Source organism: Botryllus schlosseri, chromosome 4 (assembly GCF_051294905.1).
Source record: "Botryllus schlosseri isolate E-star chromosome 4, Bs_hap1, whole genome shotgun sequence".
Lineage (NCBI taxonomy): Eukaryota > Metazoa > Chordata > Ascidiacea > Stolidobranchia > Styelidae > Botryllus > Botryllus schlosseri.
Genome location: NC_137239.1, coordinates 22,550,710 through 22,572,999, shown reverse-complemented (window position 1 = coordinate 22,572,999; position 22,290 = coordinate 22,550,710). Strand labels below are relative to the sequence as shown.

Below are 22,290 nucleotides of genomic sequence, written 5' to 3'. Positions count from 1 at the left end.
TTGGTGTACAGCGTAGTCTGTATAATATGTTAATGCTTGCAACAACCGGTATATTTCAAGTTAACATCATTACAGATCAATGCTCGATACCGACACATCGGCGGCCGTACTGGTCTTCAGGTGGCGGCGTACAGAGGACAAGCTGAGATTGTACGTTTGCTCCTGTCCAAAGGAGCCAGCATGTCGATTGTTGATGTTGAAGGCGATGGAGCTTTGCACTATGCCATGTTCAGGTACGTTGTCATTTCTTTTTAATTCCCTAAGCTTCGATATATTGATTATGCCATTATTATGGCAGCCGACAAAGTAGCCAGTGTAAAAACAGTGTCAACAGTCGTATCACCAAATATGACATCACAGGCTTAAAACGTCGACTAGACAAACGCACAGAGTTTTATCAACAACAGCCTTCTCAAAAGCTTACATCGCCAAAAAGACGTCACTGGCATTTGCCGAAAGCAAAAATTCTAATTTTTATGCTGGCGACATCATATTAGGTCAGTGGTTCTTAACCTTGCCCCCAGCGCCCCCCAGGGGGCGCTGGCGATGTTGAAGGGGGGCGGAAGCGCTCAGGGGGCGATATGGGGGGCGCTGGGCTCAGGGGGGCGGTTTAACGGAGTATATTGGTATAACGCCATTTAAATATTATTCGATAAGGAGTTGGTAAACCTTACATAATTATCTGAACTGGAACCTGATAAGACCTTTGTGAGTCGTATATTTTGTCGTGTGAACGTAGATAACGAAATATGAAATCGTACGAGATTTGGTGCATTCAATCTCTCGTATGATATATTTATATACGCATGTAATACCACGTAGACATTCATTCAGTCATTCTATTCGTGATACTTCGCTGATCCGGAAGTCCGTTACTTTGTCGTACGTAATTCAATAAAGTTACAAGTCGTGGAGACAGAAACAAAATATATTCGTCGGTGTGATCCATCGAATACGTGTCCAATAGACAGGCTTCGTGGTACGTCAGCCAACAAGGCCGTACGGCGCGGTTACGCCGGTTCGTCGAACGAAAGAAGAAACACGCAGCGAATTGTAAACGCAACCTTCTTGGAGTCAATAATACATCTTGGAGTCAGATATACAATTATACAACCACAAACATTCGCTCTGCGTTAAATGGTGACCCCGACATTTAATTAATCACGACGACCGGCCCACCGAAGACAATATAAAGATTCGCCTTGCAAAACGGCGAGAAAGACCATTCAGAGAAAACGAAGAGACGTTATTGCCAGGAAGAAATGCAGCAGGGTTGTGCTTTCGACGATCAATACGCCGTAACAAAGACAACAATGAAGAAGACGTATGCAGTGTCAGAAAATGCTCGGAAATCGCAGAAGCTTGGCAGATTTGCGGACAGTGGTGCTCCAAGCATGTATCACACGGATTAGAAAAATGTAAGGTAGATCGATTTTATTCTCTTGCACTACGACGTTAGTTGGCTACTGTTATTGGGATATTTACAAAGTATAGTTTTGTAAAGTAACTTGCAATCATTGGTTTCTAAACCCAGGTAGGGGTCGCATTTCCTGCGAGTCTAATCCTCCGCTGCTAGAGCTGTAGGACGCAGGTGCTTATATAGCATAATGTTTTGATAAGAGATGTGTGCGGGTAAACCCGTAGCAAGAAGGCTACCCTATTTATTCGATGCCATGATGCATCCAATAGCTGAATAGCTTGATATGTATGTGTGATGAATAATGATATATTGCAAGCCTTATGAAGAGATATTAGGCCTCTGCCATACGACGATACCCTTATGTTGAGTATATCATTGAGAAAATATGCACCGCGGTAGTGCATGATATTTGCAAACATTGCTTTGCATGTGATACAATAAATAGGGCACACTCTCGTTCTGTTGGTATATACCAATGTTAAATGCTACGTGATATGAATTAGGAAGTTTCATGTCAATTTAGAATAAAATGATTGCAGGTGAAAATTCGATTTTTTTTCTATACCTATAACAGTATCTTTCTAATTAGTGTGCGTGCGAGTGATATTATCGGTTTTCTGAATGCCCAATGTAATGTATCCTTTAATGTTGCCGTAATATCGTGTATGTGTTGTTTTGAGGTATTAAGTGATGTTTGTGTTTTTTTTGATCGCCTAATGTTGTTGATTTGTATTTCAGTAGTCTGCATTAACAGACTGATGTTACTTTCCGCCATTTGATGTAGATAACGACATGTTTGATGATTTTGTTCAGCAATTTCCGCCCGTTGATGCGGACAAATCGGTACTAAACTCCGCGGCTAATCCGGTTAACGCAGATGTAATTTCCTCCGGTAGTGACGACAGCGAGAGCGACTGTCCGAGTAGTATTGGTAGCGCGTCCCGAGAGCGTATCTCTGAATGCTTACCTGTTGATGTCGATCGCGATAATAATGGGCATGAATCCATATCTAAGACCCAAACATGTAATGAAGGCAGAACTCTCAACGAGTCAAGTCCAAGATATACGTCCAGAGGGAGACGAATTGTTAGACCAAGACATTTGAATGATTACTTGTTGCATTAAATCGCGTAGAATAAAGATATGTGCGTGATGAAAATTGTGCCTTGTGCATTAATATGTTGTGTAAACGCAGGATTGCTGCTTCATCGATTGTTGAATCGCGTAACGTAAAGATAGGCGCGGTTAAATTGCGCTTTGTAAAGTGATATGTTATGTAAATGCAGGTTTGCTGCATCATGTTGTGACTCCCCGTCGTAGAATGTAAGGTGGGGTCACCGAAGCTCGTTGCTAAAGTATGCGTCGTAGTAATCTGTGCGAACTTCAGAATGTTAGACTCGTGTATGCCCGCTTATGCTTCACGGAGTAGTGCGTCATATTTGAAATGGTCACTGTAGAATGATTGTTGGATTGTCATCAGCCCTCTGTTGTTACGTAGACGTACGAGCAACACGGATTTGGTAGGAATGATTGCTGTTTCCGCTGGACGGGTTAACAGTAATGATGAGAAAGTAGAAGAAGTAAGCGAATGACAGTGAATAGCGGGTTCTGTGGGTTTTGAGGCATGATTGCTGGATGAATTATAATGTTGGCCTTGCATACACGGTGATAGCATTCGTCAGTGCACATAGACTTTTTCTGTCAATGAATTGTATTGTAGTTACTTTAGTTGTTTATCTTTATTATTCATTTGCATTACTTTGTGGTTTTGCTTGCGAAGTGGCCTTTAATGTCACCGTTGTCCCGCTGGTACCGCTTTTGTGCTAGTTAATGCCTTTTATTTCTTTAGTTGTATTTGAACGCTGAATATGGTTGATTTGCGTTTCAGTTGCCTCTAGGGCGTATGAGTGTGATTTCGTGTCATCCCGGGATGGTTATGTAAAGTAGGGTTGCCGAATGCCACGATTGGATGGTATTTCGTTTCATTAGTTTACTTTTGCCCCTGCATATAAAATCGTTTCCTGTCTCCAGTCCCTATGATTAGCCCCAGTCCATATGTTGTATGACCCTAGGTTTGAGATTTTGACCAATATACTCGTTTTTTTTTACACCAAGTTATTTTGGTGGGAAGGGGGAACTTTTAACGGAGTATATTGGTATAACGCCATTTAAATATTATTCGATAAGGAGTTGGTAAACCTTACATAATTATCTGAACTGGAACCTGATAAGACCTTTGTGAGTCGTATATTTTGTCGTGTGAACGTAGATAACGAAATATGAAATCGTACGAGATTTGGTGCATTCAATCTCTCGTATGATATATTTATATACGCATGTAATACCACGTAGACATTCATTCAGTCATTCTATTCGTGATACTTCGCTGATCCGGAAGTCCGTTACTTTGTCGTACGTAATTCAATAAAGTTACAAGTCGTGGAGACAGAAACAAAATATATTCGTCGGTGTGATCCATCGAATACGTGTCCAATAGACAGGCTTCGTGGTACGTCAGCCAACAAGGCCGTACGGCGCGGTTACGCCGGTTCGTCGAACGAAAGAAGAAACACGCAGCGAATTGTAAACGCAACCTTCTTGGAGTCAATAATACATCTTGGAGTCAGATATACAATTATACAACCACAAACATTCGCTCTGCGTTAAAGGCGGTATGGGGGGCGCTGGAGAAAAATGGCTTCGCAGTAGATGATGTGGTGATAGGACATATCCTTAATAAGTATTCAGAGCAAATTAACACCGAAAACTTCGTTACATATAGCCTTCAAAATACATATAGGTTTAATTGTCCATGGGCGCCTAAATGACTGACACCGAATGTTCCTGTCTTGGAAATCTGAACCCCAGAAGACGAATTCCATCTGGCAGGGAAAAATTATATCTCAGTGAAGAAATACCAATCTGAAATCGTGTGCGTCTTTTAGTTTAGTACGATTGGGCGACAGAGATATTCCTGTTGGGCGATATCCCCGTTGAGCGATTCTATATTTTTTGATATTGCAGACAGGGGGTCACGAAATATCATCATGCAACGAGGTCATACCAACGGGTTCGCCTGCCCGAATATGTTTAATTATTGGTAACGGGCCCTACAGTTTCCAAGAAACCTCACAATGTTCGCTTTAAGTTTTTATGAGTCTGCGCACACTCAACAACTCACTGCGCTGACCCTTGGACAACAGTGCGTAACGACTAAAAAAAGGTAATAACTCCGGATTTGTTGTGCGCAACGTAGATTTTCTGTGCGCAGAGACCGTGTCAGCACTGCGCACGTGCGCAGCTTAGAGGGAACATTGCACCTAACTCAGCTCTACCGGTAAATGTGTTTACGTGAGCAGAGAGAGGATAAAAATTGATCTCAATTTACATGCAATTCCCGATGATATTGACCAATTCAATCATTAATTAGTGAAATTTTTCGCACTTCGCGCGACTAGGCGAGAATAGCCCCCTCAGTAAATGTACACCCAATGTAGATACCTAATAGGCTATCAGCAAATAGCGGACAGTCTAATGGGGGTCTGGGAGCGAAGTCCCCCGGAAGTTTGGTTTATCACCCGATGGGGGCCCAGGACCAACGTTTTATGTTTGGGGAGGGGGCTGACGAAGTGCTGTTACGGCCCTGGTAACGAATAATTGTACCTGCGGGAACGCCCGAATATGTTTAATTATTAATTACGTGCCCCTTATTTTCCTATACAACAGCTCACTCAGTGCTACTGGTAAATCTGATTACGTGGGCTGAGAGGATAAAAAGTTTATAGCGACTTATAAATGTAATTACCATGCATTATAGCAAATTTTGGTACCTAGGGCGACCAGGCCACACAAACTTTGCTGACCATCAAAATCACGATATGGGGTTCGTGGGGGCGAAGCCCTCAGAAGTTCGGTTTATCACGCTATGGGTGCGCAAGGCAATCGTTTTTAGGGGGGTTGACGAAGTGCTGTTACGGCCCTCCCTCTTACTCATTGTCTTTATTACATTCCTTACAATATGAAGTTGAGGGGGGCGCTGGAGCACGATAATTTTTGAAAGGGGGCGCTGGACGAAAAAAGGTTAAGAACCACTGTATTAGGTGATACCACTGTTGACAGATAAAGTTCTGTTGAATTCTGTACTAGTTGCTGAGGATTTGCCCCGGACGAGTGTCAGCCGAAAATATTCAGGTTTATTCATATCGGGGGCTCCCAACCTGAGGACCTGCAGGCTTAGTGCGCCATGAGCCTTTTTGAGGGGGCCATGAAAAAATTCATCATTTCCAAATCCAAATAAATATAATAATTGTATAAATACTAGTACAGCGATAAGCTACTTCGTGATCTTGAGGTTACTTCCTTTGTTTTATTTTCAAACTAAGCAAAGCGTACCGTAAGCTTAGGGAAATTGTGATGCCACAATTGTTGCCTTTCCCATCGAGATACCCCTGTGAATATAAGTTTCCTTCTAAAGACAAAGCAGCACAGCTTATCACATCCTTGGCTGACTCTTTTCACCACCAAACCAGCAATTAAGACATTGCCAGAGCACAAACAATCTCACCCATCACATTAACTGAATACTGTAAACTAGTTAACTGTTATTGTGTTGTATTCATGCCACTCTATATGGTTGCTGTATAAACCATTTTTCTAAATAACGTTTGTATATAGGTGGGGGGAGGGGGGCTATTGACTTTTTAGAATGCTTGGAGGGAGCCACAGTGTAAAAAAGGTTGGGAACCCCTGATATATACCCTTCAATAAATGTGTTTTTTGGAATGATTGTTATTAGAACCCAATAGATATCAGTATTTTCAAACGATAACGATCAGTGTTGGGATGACTTGAGTTATAACATGACTCGACCAATCTATTTTCAGTAAGAGTCCTGCCGACAGCCGGAACAAGTGCATGCGACTTCTTCTGGACAGCGCAACGAACGGCGACGTCAACTTGTTGAACCAGAAACGGCAATCGCCACTGCACGTAGCCGTCATCAAGGGAAATCTCGACTGGGCCAGGACCATCCTGCAACTGGGCGGCAATGTTAACGTTCAGGTGAGCGTAAGATATTTTTGCGTGTAATTAAAGTCGTAAATCCGTACTTGATATCAAGTTGAAGTGAGAATTTTCCGAGACCTGTACAAACGACTTCGAGTGCAGAAAACATAATAGAAAATAAAACGTCTGAAATCTACTCGGGTAGGCCTACTTAGTATCAAAAAGTAGATTTGGCCAAATGTCCACATACTTTGGGCTGTTTATCGGAGGCGGGGAATACTTGGTTGCGTCTTTGCGACTGATGATAAACGACCCTACAAATAGGTGCAATATTCAAAAATATATTCACTCACTGCGATACACGGGTTATTTCAGACGGCTCTCGAAAGAGATTCCCTCGTACGATTGTGCTCTGCGAAGAAGTGCAGGCTTTCTAAAATCATAACGAATTGAGAAATAGCGCAATTAGGCAAGATATACTTCATTCAGACCACCTCTGCATGCATAAGGGCTGACGGGATGTATGGGTCTCTTCTTTAGACTTGAAATTTGAAGAAGCCCACGATCTCTGCTAATGGAAAGTGACTCTGTAAGGAGCAAAAAATTTGAACTCTGCGAGTTACTCGTGATTCAGTTAGATTCACTGCTCTTAAATAGTGCGATGGTAACGTGTCTGGTAAATCGTAAAATGCCTTTTTTATTTCAGGACTATGATGGAGACACTGCGACACATTGTTGCATCATAAACCTGTGCAAGGCGGAAATGTTACGGTTGCTCCTGTCGCAAGCCAACTTTGATCCTGCGCTTAAGAACTCGAAAGGTTTCAACATTTTGCACACGGCGGCTCAGAAGGACAAAAAATAGTACGTTTGCCCTAACGATTTGTGTTGGTCTGCATTCTGTCATGAATATCGTAATGGTATTTCCGGCCACCTTGTGTTTTCCTGCGTGATCCTCATTAAGAGGTAGCTATCACCATTCTAAGTCTGTGGAATTATGACGCCATAACAGCAGCGTTGTCGCTGCATTTTTCACCATTTTTGAAATTGAACTTTCAAATGTACTTGCGTTGGAGTCTGGAAATCGCATTGTGTTTATAAAAAGAACTGTATTCGAAATATTTTGATTCGGAAAAACCCAGCACCATACTGATCTGCTGTTAGGTTACAGCCAATTAATTATAATTAGATATTATATGTGCAGGTACCATAATATTCAAGTATGGTACCTGCACATATAATATCTAATTATAATTAATTGGCTGTAACCTAACAGCAGATCAGTATGGTGCTGGGTTTTTCCGAACTTGAATATTACTTTCAGGATCTCATTCTGTTCAACTTTTTTTGAACGTCCAACTCTTTTGGACTTGAAAATGAGATATAAATAGTGATAAGCAAAGCGTTTATTTATATGAAACACAAATTTTTTGGTAATTTTACAATATAAGTAACGGGGTCAATTTTTGCTCCTTTTTTTAGCGCGGTTGAGCTTATTTTGGAGAAGTTTCCGAGCATGGCGTCGGAGGTGAAATCGGACGGTCTCACGCCGCTGCATCTCAGCGTTTTAAACGAGCACGAGTCCGTTACGGCGCTCCTTATTGAGAAGGTATTTATTTTCCGTTTATATCGTAGCAAAAACTGTTCTGTAGAGTCATTGATAGAGTTAACCGATATTGAATTCTGGTGCCAATAAAATTGATGAATATCGCCTTCCCGATATATCCAGCCGATGTTCAAAAGATATAGCATTTAGATTACGGCACATTTCCAAAACTTCATAGCATTTTATATGAACAGTTCTTCAGCCATTGCTGTGCTTGGACCAGAAATAAACTAGGAAGTCTGCATTCGGACACATGTAAGCTATAAGAAACATCAATATTCCCAGCATATTTTATATGGATATGATAGACAAAATACCAATAATGGTATAACTTTACTATTCTTCGAAGTTACAATGAAAGAAGTTACAAATGTCTTGACAGTTTGAGTCTTGAGTCAACTCTCCCATATTTTGGGAAATGACTCGAGTCGGACTCGAGTAGAGTCATGACTCGAGTCATTACAGCCCTGCTGGTTGGTATCAACTTCTTATCCTCTTGCTTCCAGTGCCCGCGTCTTATCGACCTTCAGGACAATTTCGGGCAGACGCCCCTCTACGTCGCCGCGTCCGAAGGACTGCCTGTCATCGTGTCAATGCTGGTCCAAGCCGGGGCTGACACACGCGTCCGGACCAAGGACGGCAAGTGCTGTGTAGATGCTGCGCTGGACAAGCACGTCGGGAAGCGTGACGATATTGACTCGGAAGTTGATGACTCGATGCCCGATAGCATGCTGGACGTTTTGCCTACGTCTTCTGATTGGAGCGAGGTAAGGCGTTTGCTACTGCCGCGGGATTGTGTGGTGCGGTCAGAGGCATATCCATATTTATTGTGGTCGGAACCCCCCGTTTTAAAAGCCTAAATTTTGCGCTATGTGCCTGTTGTTTATAGGTCCTACCTCATCTACCGGTTTAATATAGTTTTTTTTTCCTACAATAGGGCAAATGCGGCACCTTTGAGTCATTTAGGGGTAAAAAAAAACTTCAAAGAGTCGTTTAAGGGTAAAAAAAAGCTAAATATTAAAATTATGCACGTTTTAACTCTGGTTGATGACGTAACGTTATTTCGATCATTTTGCGAGCAGCATTCAAAAAACATAAAGACAATATCCAAAAAGATATTCAGCTGCCTTGATACGGGTGATATTTTACACGGTTGTTTGGCAATTTCGCTCATAATAGGGATATTAACATATCCGCAAACCACAGTTAACTTTACTTTAAAAAATCCAATCAATTTTTGTGTTGACTCGACTTGTGCTCTAGTCATCGTGCATGAATCGAACCAAGTCATATGACTTGAGACTAGGACGGCCAAAGCAGACATTTCGTTGTAACTTCAGAGAATAGTAAAGTCACCGCATTATTGGTATTTCGTCTATCAGTCCTGGTAAAAGGAAAATAGGGCCAGAAGCTGTTGGGACTTGAGTAATTAGCATATTATGAATGCGAGTCATTCTATGTAGCTCGAGCAGAGTTGAAAAATGTGGGTTGAACTGAAAACTGAACAGTGAACACATAATGACTTGGACCCGAGTCAAAACTATAAAAGTGAGATTGACTTGTGCCTTGGTTACAACGCTGGCCCACCTCGGTATACATATTTCTCATACAAGTATCAAACATAACGGTCGTACATAACATTATCACTAATACTATTATTATTATTGGTTTAGATTCGACAAGCCATCCTGCAATGCGGAGACGTGATGGACGACGTGACTTACTTGGGAATCGCCTGTTACTTGCTACGTGCCGTCGCCACACAGAATCCAGACGACACGCTATTCGTTCGGGACATTGTGACCAATGTACGCGACGAAAGGACCAGAAATGTTCTGATGGGTTCTCACAGCCTCAACAGCATGTAAGTTATAACTGTTGAAGCTTTTTACATAACACATTTTGTAAGCGGATGCCGTAGTCCTGATCTCTCTGATATAGCATGTTTGTATAAGAGCAGGTTTTTCCAAGATAGCGAAATGTTGACAGGTAGCGTGTAGGAATTTTGTAATATGCAAAAAAAAATCAACCAGAAATGTAGCTTATAAGAGGTACGGTATTTCAACCATGTCTATATGCTACCAGTTTAAGAGTGGTAGCGTTTCTATCGAAGACTGCCTGCATCATTCATTTTAAGGGTACAGGGTGGTGTTTTCATATCTTTTAACTCTACACCGACGAATTCTGGTTCTCGGATATTTTCTAAACACAACAATTTCCGTCATACGCAGGTCCATCAGGGCGTCTGACTTTTCTGACCTTGGAAGCGGGCACATGAGGCGCTCCGTGTCGTCGCAGACTTCCGTGAAAAACTACGTGAAGGCGCTGGCCGAAGACTTCTGCTACTCTGCCGAGGAACGAAGAAAATGCAAGTCTTGCGGAGACGAGGCCGCGTCTGTGGAATTCAAGCCGTGCGGACACAAGATCGTATGCGCAGGTACGGTGATGCGGGGTTGTAATGACTCGAGTCGCTTTTTTTTGGTGACTCAACTTGGCTCGAGTCCGTTTTTGTATTGACTCGGCTTGTACTCGAGTCATTGTTGAAATCGACAGCATATGTCAAAATGTTGATGTGTGGGTTTCGTTGTTTTCAGAATGCTGCGTGAGAATGAAAAAATGCATCCAGTGCGAAGCCACTATCGTGGTCAAAGTGGACGAGTGCGGTAACGACATATCCCTTCTCAGCGTCGAGCAGCAGGAACACGTCTTGGAATTGGAAAGACAGGTAATGGTCTTGTCGCTTTTTGTGTAGGCGTCGAAGTGGGAAAGGTAGCAGACTAGCCTAACTTGGTGCTGCGAAAAGTTGAAGCCTGTAATTATATCATTCGCTGTGGTCAGATGATATTCCCACGATGAGGTTTTGAGATAAGCTTGAATCGCATTTACGTTTGAACACGTCGCAAGAACCATCACAGCGACTATTGAATATATTTTTGTATATCGTTCACATTTACAGCCTCATTAGTCCGTTTGTTTTAGCCGTGAACAACTAAACATGAACAATGGATCTAGCAACTTCAAAAGTGTCTGCTTAACCCCAAAATGTATGCAAGTCCTCGACTTCCCTTGTGTTGTAGGCTACTGTCATATCATTTTCTTTTTCCGCTGTCTTTGAAATTACTATTCATACCTGTAATTGAGTAAAAATGTATGGCATTACTTCTGCTTTTGCTCAAGTATGAACTATGACCACCTCTGTCTATCTATCTATCTATCTATCTATCTATCTATCTATCTATCTATCTATCTATCTATCTATCTATCTATCTATCTATCTATCTATCTATCTATCTATCTATCTATCTATCTATCTATCTATCTATCTATCTATCTATCTATCTATATTTGTATCTATCTTTCTATCTATATCTGCAGCATTCTGGTTCTTCTTGAATAACACCGGTAATTATTATTATATTTTCCTTGACAGGTACGAGAGCTGCGCGAATCCAACCAGTGCGTGATCTGCATGGAGAACGAGCGCGACACGGCGTTGCGGTGCGGCCACCGTTTCTGCCAGCACTGCGCCCGCACCATGAGAAAGCAATGCCCGATATGCCGCAGGCCCATCACCGGCACGATACACTTGTACAACTGATTTCGAGGAAGCGAGATTGAATACGAAAATCTACCTCATCGTACGGAATCGTAGAAGAGACCGGTGTCTGTCGGGCTGCGTCTCCTTGAGGCTTTGTACCTCTTTCGAGAACAGGGCACAGGCAAGCTGTTTCTGTGGGGCGCATATCTGACCTGAGGCTCTTTACCTCTTTCGATAACTCAGATAAACTGTTATGCAGGCCTTGCACACTGCTGCTTTGCTGGCAGTGACAAGAGACTCCAAACTTTTGAGTCTGTGATTGTGACGTCGCTTCATGTGGTAAAAAAAATATTCGTCCGTGGCATGTTCACATTCGTGAACACAGAAATTTTTTTTCCTGGCCACGACACATGTTTTCATCCATAATCCTGAAATTTTTGTCCCGCACGGTCCTGTAATGTATTCGCCACACTGTAATTTTTGTCCTGGCCATGTTACATACCGTAGCGGTAGAATCAGAGCAGCCTATGTCCATTCTTCCAAATTTCGAGACCGTTTTTCAAATTGTTAGAAAATCAAGTTTTTGAAGAGCTTATTCTTGACCCATTGTTTTAAAGTTCCCCATAGCCAAGAAGATATGGCCTAGGGAAAACGAAGACAGTTTATGTTCTCGAAACGCTCAAAATGGACATAAGCTTCTTTAATTCCACAGTGACGATATTTTCAACCATTCTTCCGAATATACTCATATTATTGACTCGTGGTGTGTTACTTTGATCGACGCCTCTGGAGTCGTGCCCCTTTCATGCCAAAGCTTGATATGCTCAAGAACATATTGTGCTACGATACTGGAGCAGCATATTCTATTTAGGCCTGCTTTGGTTTCTTGGTGTTCTTGTAACAGTGTGCAGCAAAAAATGCAATATTACCAACAGAGGCAATCAGGAGTCGAATGCGAGATTTTAATTTCAGTCTGGCATGTCTGTATAACGTGCCATCGTTATTGCGCCGTGCCAAGGTTATCTGGTCGTAATCCACTGCCTCAGTTTTACGCTGCACCCCCAAATACATATACAGGGAAATAGTGATGTTTGTCAACACATGGCAGTAGCCAACTTTGTCCGACTACTTCACGGAACTTGAATACTGCGTTGCGTGACAGTTTCAGAACGAATTGTATTGTGGATTTCGAAGCGTACTTCAATCAATTCCTCTTGCTTCTTGAATCATTGCGTCAGTGTATTTATGATATTTCTTCCAGCGATGTGCTGCATTATTGCCATGCCGTGTAATTATAAAGATTCTCATGTTTCAATATATAATATTCACTTGTATGGACATTGGTGTGATCGTAACTCAGGGTGGTCCGAGCCAGTCATTGCGATTTATGATAGGCTTACCATACGTCCTCTTTTAAGAGGATTTGTCCTCTTTTTTGATTTTTTGAAAGTGTCCTCGTAGGACGCCCTTTTGTCCTTTTTTTGAGATTTTGTCCTCTTTTTTGAAATTTTAGGTCAGATTTAGAGCAAATTGCTAGTGATATGCCGCAAATTAGCAAGGAAGTGAAGCTCCGGCGGGTATTTCGGAGTGAAAAAGGGTGATTTTAGCTCTGAGCGATAAGATGACCTTTTTTTTTTTTTAGTCACCCACCTGGCAATGTGGAGCGAAAAACGGTATTTTGAGCTTTGAGCGGAAAAGATGACCTTTTTTTTTTAGTCAACCGATCACAAAGTGGGAAAAATTCACCGGTTTTTGAGAATTCTACTCCGGTTTTGCAGGTTGCAAATTTCTGAAAAAGTGTCCTCTTTTTAGATTTCCAAAATATGGTAAGCCTAATTTATGATAAAATAAGAAACTGAACGAATGTCATCGTTAAGATTATACTACAGGGGGTTGGCGTAGTCAATGTCTTGTGCGTCACTTAGAGGAAGTGCTTTCACAAATATATGGATCATCATAGCGTGACAGCGAGACACAGCCTTGTAATCGCTGCATGTGGGAATACTCTGCCTTGCTTAGTTGTATTTTACCCTGTATGCGTTGGTGAGGAAGCATTTACTTTGAATCGAGGAGTCTCATCGCACCTCAAATACTGATGTCTGGTACCGTTACACCTCTGTGCGCGACGTGTAATAATTGATAAACAATGACAGGCAACAGTAGTGTAGGTCTGATGTTAAAGGTCGTTCATTCTCCGCCTTATGAAACTTTTAGGTACGAAATGGCGGTAAATATATGACTCAGCAGAAATGGATTGTGCATGGGTATGGAGGGCATGATGAAGTTCCCGTCGGCCAGAACTTAGAAGATCACCCAACCCCGGGATTAATTTCAAATCGAATGCCTAATGACCGATTGAAGATTCAAACGAAAATCTTTCAATTAATTATATTTGGACACTATTGGACCACAGTTTGAACACAGCTAGATTTTGTTCTCCATGACCTGGTTCGGCAACCATGCTCGCTCTGCGGACTGGTTTCAAAATGAATTTCTTCTCGTGGACCGGGCTTTAAAAAACAATATCGAAAATTGATTGCAGCTCGTACATTGTAGTAAGGTCTCTAAATGGTACCAAGGCAGTAGCGCATATTTCTTGTTCAAATTAAAAATTGATTATCTTGATTAACAGTAATATTGACCCAGGGATATATTCATCCCTGTCTTGACATCTGCTCAAAGGCATGCAAACTTTTCGCGGACCGGTAACGAACTCCTCGTGGATTGGCCGCGAGCCGCGGACCACAGGTCTGATCTACGTTATGTAGAAAATGATGTAAACCTAGTGAGTGTGTGTGATCCGTTGATGTAATAGTCACTGATGCCATAGAAGACAAAAAGGTTGGGTATGTCGTACGACATCGTAACCCTTTTAGATTTTTAGAAGTCTGAATCGGTATTGGTTAACAGTGTCCAGCCGCGTGTCTGTCACGTCTGGGATCAGGTGAGCAGCAGCGCAAACCGCAAGCGTATTGGCCATCGTGGCGCAACCGATTGAGTATTCACACTCTCACTGTCGTGCGCACTTGCACAAGTCCAGTCCAGTCACGAGCAGAGGTGGTCAAAGTAGTCGAAAAAGCTACTCAAGTAGAAGTAGTGACGAAAAAAATCTACTCGAGTACGATAAGAAGTACATCTTACATAAGCAACCTAAAACTATTTGAAGTAGAAGCAGAATCAACTGACTTCAAATATACTCAAGTAAGTATATCACTGTTTCTTAGACGGCTCAGCTCAGAGCTTACATTGTGCACTGCGCAGTGCTCACCTTTGCCAACCCTCTTGTGTGATTTAAATCGACTGAATATATATTTTTGCGTTTGTATTCTCACGTGTGTGTAGATGGGTATAGTGACTGCGGTACTGCAAGTTTTTTCGACCCTTTCCTGCATTTCATTGTATCACAGTCTTCGGATGTATTGAACCATGATCCGTAAATCTCTAATAGGTAGCCTACCCCCAATAAAGAATTATTCACGGACATTACGGCTCGGAATAACTCGGGAACAGAACAGAATCGAATCGAATCAAACAAATATCAATGCATTATAATGATGTTTTAATACAGAAATGCATATCAGGAAATGCAGTGTAGTAACAATGATGATAAATTTTTGGCATTCGCAAATTATCGTCTTGCATACATGACATGGTAGCGTTCACAATCAATGGTGTTGTGTAGTTAGCAGGTAGTGTCAAATTCCGGATTTTCCCACACCGGTTGTGAGAAGATCGCGTCATGGAGTAAGTCATGTAGTGTAATATTTATACATCAAAATGAGAGGAAGCGATATCACAACCCCTAACGCCGTGTCCCCCGACTCTGATATATTTGTTGGAGGTGTATGTTGGCTCCACAGCGCCTCCTGAAACATACAGTACCGTAATCATATCCTCGTTAGAGTCCATAGATTCCAGTTTCGGAATCTCTCAGGTATAGACTTAGACATACAACCTTGTAGTCTTCGCATAGTTCATACCTTCATCGATATCCGAGGTTTGTCTCATCTGTATGGTTCAAAATAAACATATGGTCATATTTCTGATGAAATAACTTCCAACACGATTAATTCGAGCAACCAGTTAACAGATAAAACACTCATGGGACCAGGGCTGTGGAGTTGGAGTCGGAGTTTCGCTAATTTTCCCTTATTGGACTCGGAGTGTAAAAATTTCTTTAGCACGTCTTGGAGTCGGAGTCGTGAAAAAATACGGGCTTGAGTCGCGGTCAGACTTTGTGAAAATGCTCCTGACTCCGACTCCAACTTTTTTAAAGTGGAAGCAATTGCCTTCAAAGATCCCCTAAAATTACTCATAACAAATAAAATAGCAGTTGTATGTACCAACAATCACTTTTACTATTAAAGATGATATTGATAACATTGCACATTATTTGCAAATTGCAATTCAGTTGCATAGAGGAAGAACCTTGTAAGATGCAATAACGAATTAGTGCAGCTTTTAGAATTATGCAATATGCAATGACACTGTAGCGGTAGCTGCAACGACTTGTTGCAAGACACGCTGGTATAGTGCATGATTGGAGTCGACGCTACAGCTTACAGTTCCCGTTGTACGCACTAGTTGACTGACTAATGACCGCTCTGAGTACACTTGCAATCCTGATCACACACGCAGATCCAAGGAGCTTTCTTTACTAGCACAGAACAGCCAAATAGTAGTAATTAGTGGTCAGAAACTTGTAGATTTACCAGGTTCAAATCATACTGCAATATAATAACGGATATAGAAAGAACAAAGTTAGATGTATCTAATTGCCTGTATATGACTCTGTGACTTAAGAGCGAGCACGCCCGCTACAGCGCTATACAATGGCGATCTCTCAAATCGCGTGCTTCGCCGACTACTTTATCGATACGAGATTAAGGTCGTGGGAATTGAGGTTAGATGCCGGGTGCGTGGGAAGATTACTGACACCCTGCTGGGACGGATCTTACAGACACTGTGAAAAAGTAAATAAATCGTTTGGTTTTGTAAGTGTCAACATAACTTGTAAAATTGATGCAAATATATCCGAACGCTGCTTCCCACTTGACTAAATCAAAAATGTTTCTAGTAATCAGTTAGATCAGTAGCTTGGGTCGAACAAATGGAAATGGAGTCGGTTGGAAATGAGGAGTTGTTGCATCGATTACTCTATGGTGGGCCCAAGCTCAGTGTTTTTATGGGGTTAGGAAGAGGGCTGAAAAATATTTTTTCGGGCCTAGTTACAACATACAACCAGATAACCACCCCGTTCTAACAGTATTACAGGGCTGTGAAACACATGACCGGATGCGGCTCGCCAGACGATTTCGTCTGGCCCGCGAAGAAATCTGTTGCAGACCCTAGCAAGCACCAGAGCGCACATTAGATACGGCAAAGATTTGCTAATGTGAAGTCATATTGACCCCATTCATTTTAAATCCGCTAGTGGGCGCCAACGAATGTCCGGAATGTCAATATTTTGAACGCATCGATATTATGACACTCGCTATTTTGAGATACAAAGATAATTGATTTCCTCTTACATGTCAGCGATGTCGCTTTTGCTTTTTCCAGATTCCATACACTACTTATACAATAAGCATGGCACACAAGAAACTACAACCCCCTGCTACAATTACTTTTGTTTTGTCTGATGATTGAACTTCGCCTGTAAAATGAAAGCATTCTCAGTAGGGATGGTGTGAACGTGAGGTTCACGTTCGCGTTCTGTGTGTGAACCTCGGAAATTTAGAGGTTCGCGTTCACAACAGAACCTTGGTAGGTTCTACACTGTGAACCTTTTTCATATATTACAATTTTCACTTCATTATAACATCTTTGGTTCATATTTATTGCATTTCAACTGCGGGTCACTCTATGCATGGCGCTGGCAGTAAGAAAAATTAACACTAAACGAGCATGCACCTTGACACCTCTCAAAAGTTTTACTTGCTTTGTTACAAAAGTTTGCTCGAAATATCCAGCTTTCTGTTTGTGAATATTTAGTGACTCTCTGCTATGAGTTTGACCCGCAATCACACAACATCACGAGCGAAATACGTTGCCAGCGAATGATGCTTATTCAATCAATCAACGAGATTGATATCGTTTTCTCATGAAAAAAATCTAGCTGGCGTACGGGGTCAATCTTGACTGCATATCTTTACTCAGTTTACTGCATCATTAAAACGAAATCCTTGCGATTGAGATGTGGCTACTGCTGCATAACTTATAAATGGGGTAATATTGGTAGCAAGTAAAAAAAAGTAGAAACCCGCTTTACACTCTGCTCAATATCAATGTAGCGATACTCAGACGCCGAATACATTGTCCGGTCTGGCCTATATTCCCTGATAAGTCCTCGTTGAAATTGTTGGCAAAGCGACGGAAGATATTGATTTGATAGGAGTATTATATCCTTTGATTGCCCTAGTTGATACGTTTAGCGATGTTTAAAACGCCAACATGGAGTTCGATGTGGCCCGAGTCGTCACTAGGTATCGTGTACATTAATACAGGCTATCACTTCATTGAAAGATAGGCTTGGAATTAGCAATATGACGTCACGTGACGTCATGAGGTTCACGTTCGTGTTCACACAGAACCTTTCAAAAAGGTTCGCGTTCACACGAACCTGAACCTTTCAGAGGTTCACACCATCCCTAATTCTCAGTCTCCAACGTTAATATGAGTTAGCAATTGGATAACATCGGCCAAGCCGGTACTTAGGCAGATGATGTGCAAGATTGCAAAGCAGATCAGTGTGAAAAGCAAACAACGTAAATTCTGATCACGTGGGTTTGTGAAGCTTGTGAAATATGTCGTGTAGACCTGCTGGAAATTGATTTGAATATTTGGCTCCGAGTCGAATCGCATTTTTTCTCTGTGGAAGCAATGTCAAGTCAAGTCTCAAGTCTGACTCAAGGCAAGTCATAAGTAATGTTCCCTCTGATTTTTCACGAGTCTGCGCGCACTCACCAACTCACTGCGCGGTCCCTTTGACAACAGTGGTCACCGACTGAAAAAGGTCATCACTTCGGCTTTTTTTAGCGCGGCTGCGCACGCGCGCAGCTTAGAGGGAATATTGGTCATAAGTCCAACCATCACAACATTACTAAATATGATAATAAATTTTGGTGATATATTTTTAGCTCTTTCCATGGATTGAGAAACTCAATAATCAGAATCTGATGGATTAGAATCAAAAGCATTAGAGCAATAGTATTGACAATATATTCAAACATATCTGTACACATTCATATTACAATATAGTAAGCCTTTATATATTCTATACAAGTTCTAATATCACCATCATCGTGATCAAAATACCCTTACCTTTTAGCATTGGTTCTACGTTCAAATTGCACAAATCACTTTGACAGCAGTTAATAGCTACCATTGAGTCTGATTTGATTTCGCACATAATAGCAGCCTTTGTCGTTTCATCAAAACAACCCTTTTTCAAGGTTATACTGTCAATAAGAAAACTTCGTTGAAGTAATCATCTCAGAAGCAATAGAACTACCAATGTTTGGATTCTTATGACGAGCGGAATAGCATGATTTCCGAGCAATGCATACGCCTTTACTGGGAAAACAATCTGTGCATGCACACCGAATCTTGATATCCACAGGAGCATACGTCTCAATAATCAATTGAAATTGAAATAACATGACGAACATATTAGGTAGGTCTAAAAATATCGACTCAAACAGTGGCCTACTGGAATCATGACTTTCTTCCAATCGAGATAAATTGTAAATACCTTGAAATGGGAAGTATTTTTGTTTTGAGCGAGAGAAATTAGCTCCTCTGTCACTGCAAAAAAAAAACATTTCAAATATTTCAGAAACTATGAGACCAGTGGTTTGCGACCTTGAGGGAGCGCTGAGAGCAAACGTGGGCGCTATGGGCAAGTGTAACAGACCCCCGTCTGTAGTTGATCACACACGATTCAACAACTGCTGCAGAGACTTTATTATACGTCCGCCCGCCGAAACGGCCAGAAGCAGAAGAGGAAGTGAAATCACGATGCGATAATACTACAACAGACGTAAGGGGCAGTATAGAGCACGGCTGCCACACTATTCCCCACCAAACTTGAGAAGTGCCAATAAAAGCACTCTCACAAACTACAATAAAAAAACAGCAACATCAAAACCGACAAGTTCAAAATCACCAACAAAATCGCAAACATCCACATGACCGCATCACATTAGCAGAACACTAACCCTAAACTAACATCAATGAACAATTCCCTAAACTAAAACCCTAACAACGCCACGCCACATCAACGGGAGAGTCACATGCTCCATCCCCTCTTCATAACATCGGACCAGGAGAGTCACAAGCTCCATTCCCTCTACACGCGCTCACATCATCAGTTCCGCCAGTGAAACAGTTATTACGAAGTGTAGCAACCAGTCAAGTCTTCAGACTTCTCATATCGATGCAAAACTGCTTCTTAAATCGGTTCAAATAGCCAATGTCGTAATCGAATTTCCGCCAACTTTCAGCATACCGTTACTGTCCAGGAATCTTCAGACTTGCAGCAAAATTAATGAAGTAACGTTTTTATCGTGCTCGCCATTGTAACAGACCTCCGTCTGTAGTTGATCACACACGATTCAGCAACTGCTGCAGAGGCTTTATTATACGTCCGCCCGCCAGAGATGATCATGGATTAGGATTAGGTTTTGAAAAAACAGGATTTGTGAAATTTTGTCGGATTTGGATTAGATATTTTTTTTCAGAACGGATTAGGATTTGGATTGGATTTACCTATTTTCTGGGAGATTGAAATGTCGTGTGGCGAATGGCGACAAACTTTATTCAGATCAGTTATTAATGTACTTATGGTTACTAAGTTTTTTTGAATCAAGTGAATCGTTGGTTGTGAAAGAAAATTTTCGAATCCCTCCATTGCATAAATTAGTTATTTTTCTGAATCTCCAGTTGGAATCGGATTAGGACTGGACATGGACTTGAATATGAAAAAGTTATGGATTAGAATTTGGATTTGGATTTGAAGGTTCGGATTTGGATTGGATTAGGACATAGAAATTTCAAATCCGACATTGATATTGTAAGTGTTCAGTTTCAATGACTTCGTATCTTCGCATCTTCATTCGCTTGCAAGTGCTTCGATGTTTCATTTTCATTCATCAGTCACAGACTCTCTCACATCCATCCATCCATCCATCAAACGGGTCTCTGGTGCCGACTTCGTACAGCATGGCTTACTGTGTGTCTGGGCTTTTTGAAGACACTGTTAGTACAGCGGGATCAGCGATGAGGAGCCCAGAAAACCTCCGACACATAGAAACTAGCCTGAACAATTCAATTAATTGTTAACAATTTCATCATTTCAATACTCCCGAAAACTGTGATACAATGAAAGATACGAGGGGGTCGAAAAGACTTTGAGTACCATAGTCTTCGAAATCAGACACCCACCTGACCTATGCGATGTGAAAAGGAGCCCCGCACACTGAATGAAAAAGATAATATAAAAAGACAGGCGACAAAAAGTGGTGGCATGTGTTGGAAGACGAGATCGATATTTCAGGTCGTGGTCTTGTAAACTGTAAGTATTCCGGCTGACTAGCATTGATTTAGTACAAATTGTTTGTATTTCGACTTGACTGTAGGGTAGCCGGCGAGATACTGTTCCACACTGCAGTGTGCGTGGTCTAGCATATTTGATAGTGCGGTGAACTTTTACATCGACCATATCGACATGGTAGTTGCACGACGTGGACGCGCGTGTGAGGACGGTTCTGGCGTCCTGACCCGATAATTTTTATTTTCCGAACCGTTGCGATAGTATTATTTGACTTTTAGTAGGAGGAGCGTAGCATTTCAGTACTCGAAAAAAATCGTCTTTTAGTACTCGACTCGAGTCATTGAAATTAATACTCGATTCAGATTCGAGTACTCGAAACATTGTGCCCAACCCTACAACAATACTATTAGGTATTAGCTGGTCTGCTGATGGGCCACAGCAACTTTAGCCACATAAAACTGTTTCAAATACAGGACTCTTACCTCTTGATGAATTTAAATCAGGATTTCCGACTGCATCATGCGCCCCCGCATCTTTCCCTGCAACAAAATGCATCTTCTAAAACAAAGTTATGTATGAGAAATCGACCAATAGGTTCATATACCATATGCAACCATGATGAGTACGCCAATTACAGTCCACAGTGTACCGCGTATTTTCATTTTTCTTCGCTGCGGTACGGACAAACGCAAACTATTAATGTAGAATCTATATTATATTATAGATCTTCTAAAAGACAACTGAGACGCATACGCCAATGCCGTGAAATCAGCCGGCCCCTGTCAAATGATATCTAAGCCCAATAGAATAACTAGTAAATCAAGGACTTTGATCTATCATCTATATACGAACTTGCACGAAATGGAATTGGTTTCTTATCGCAACAGAAGCAAAAGATAGGCTACCTCCCGAAAGTCACCACCTCAGCAGACGACGTGGATCAACACACGACCAAGCGTTCGACAACGCCGCGTTTCATGAATTTCAACCATCGGCCCTCCCTTCCATCTCGATAAACAACTTCGATGAAAATTTGGGGAGTTTATGTCTTCCATCAAATCGCTGCTTGATCTAGTTGCACCTTTACAGAGTCTATCGAGGAGTCGAAATAAGCAGAAGCGGAACCCGTACACGACTACGAAATCGGTGCAATACACCCGCAAACAAAA

At 41.7% G+C, this 22,290-nt stretch overlaps 1 protein-coding gene and 2 long non-coding RNA genes across 5 annotated transcripts in view; 1 reads left to right on the top strand and 2 right to left on the bottom strand.

Annotated features, from left to right (window-relative positions):
- The window catches only part of LOC145438265 (E3 ubiquitin-protein ligase MIB2-like), a 63,589-nt gene extending 51,211 nt beyond the window's left edge, over window positions 1-12,378 (top strand). For all 3 annotated transcript variants that reach the window (XM_080315650.1, XM_080315651.1, XM_080315652.1), the window contains 9 exons: window positions 76-233; window positions 6,304-6,481; window positions 7,131-7,288; window positions 7,907-8,033; window positions 8,537-8,797; window positions 9,704-9,894; window positions 10,262-10,467; window positions 10,625-10,755; window positions 11,461-12,378. In XM_080315650.1, the coding sequence (XP_080171776.1) occupies window positions 76-233; window positions 6,304-6,481; window positions 7,131-7,288; window positions 7,907-8,033; window positions 8,537-8,797; window positions 9,704-9,894; window positions 10,262-10,467; window positions 10,625-10,755; window positions 11,461-11,628 (1,578 nt within the window). In that variant the 3' untranslated portion in view covers window positions 11,629-12,378. The remainder of the gene's footprint in view (window positions 1-75; window positions 234-6,303; window positions 6,482-7,130; window positions 7,289-7,906; window positions 8,034-8,536; window positions 8,798-9,703; window positions 9,895-10,261; window positions 10,468-10,624; window positions 10,756-11,460) is intronic.
- Window positions 12,379-14,792: 2,414 nt separating this feature from the next.
- Window positions 14,793-17,549, bottom strand: LOC145436796 (uncharacterized). Its single transcript, XR_013914409.1, has 3 exons — window positions 17,100-17,549; window positions 15,549-15,576; window positions 14,793-15,434 (listed from the first exon to the last, which is right to left on the bottom strand). It is a non-coding gene; the product is annotated as an uncharacterized LOC145436796 (long non-coding RNA).
- A 1,589-nt stretch (window positions 17,550-19,138) lies between these two features.
- Window positions 19,139-21,907, bottom strand: LOC145436861 (uncharacterized). Its single transcript, XR_013914449.1, has 3 exons — window positions 21,726-21,907; window positions 21,604-21,660; window positions 19,139-19,374 (listed from the first exon to the last, which is right to left on the bottom strand). It is a non-coding gene; the product is annotated as an uncharacterized LOC145436861 (long non-coding RNA).
- Window positions 21,908-22,290: the final 383 nt, after the last annotated feature.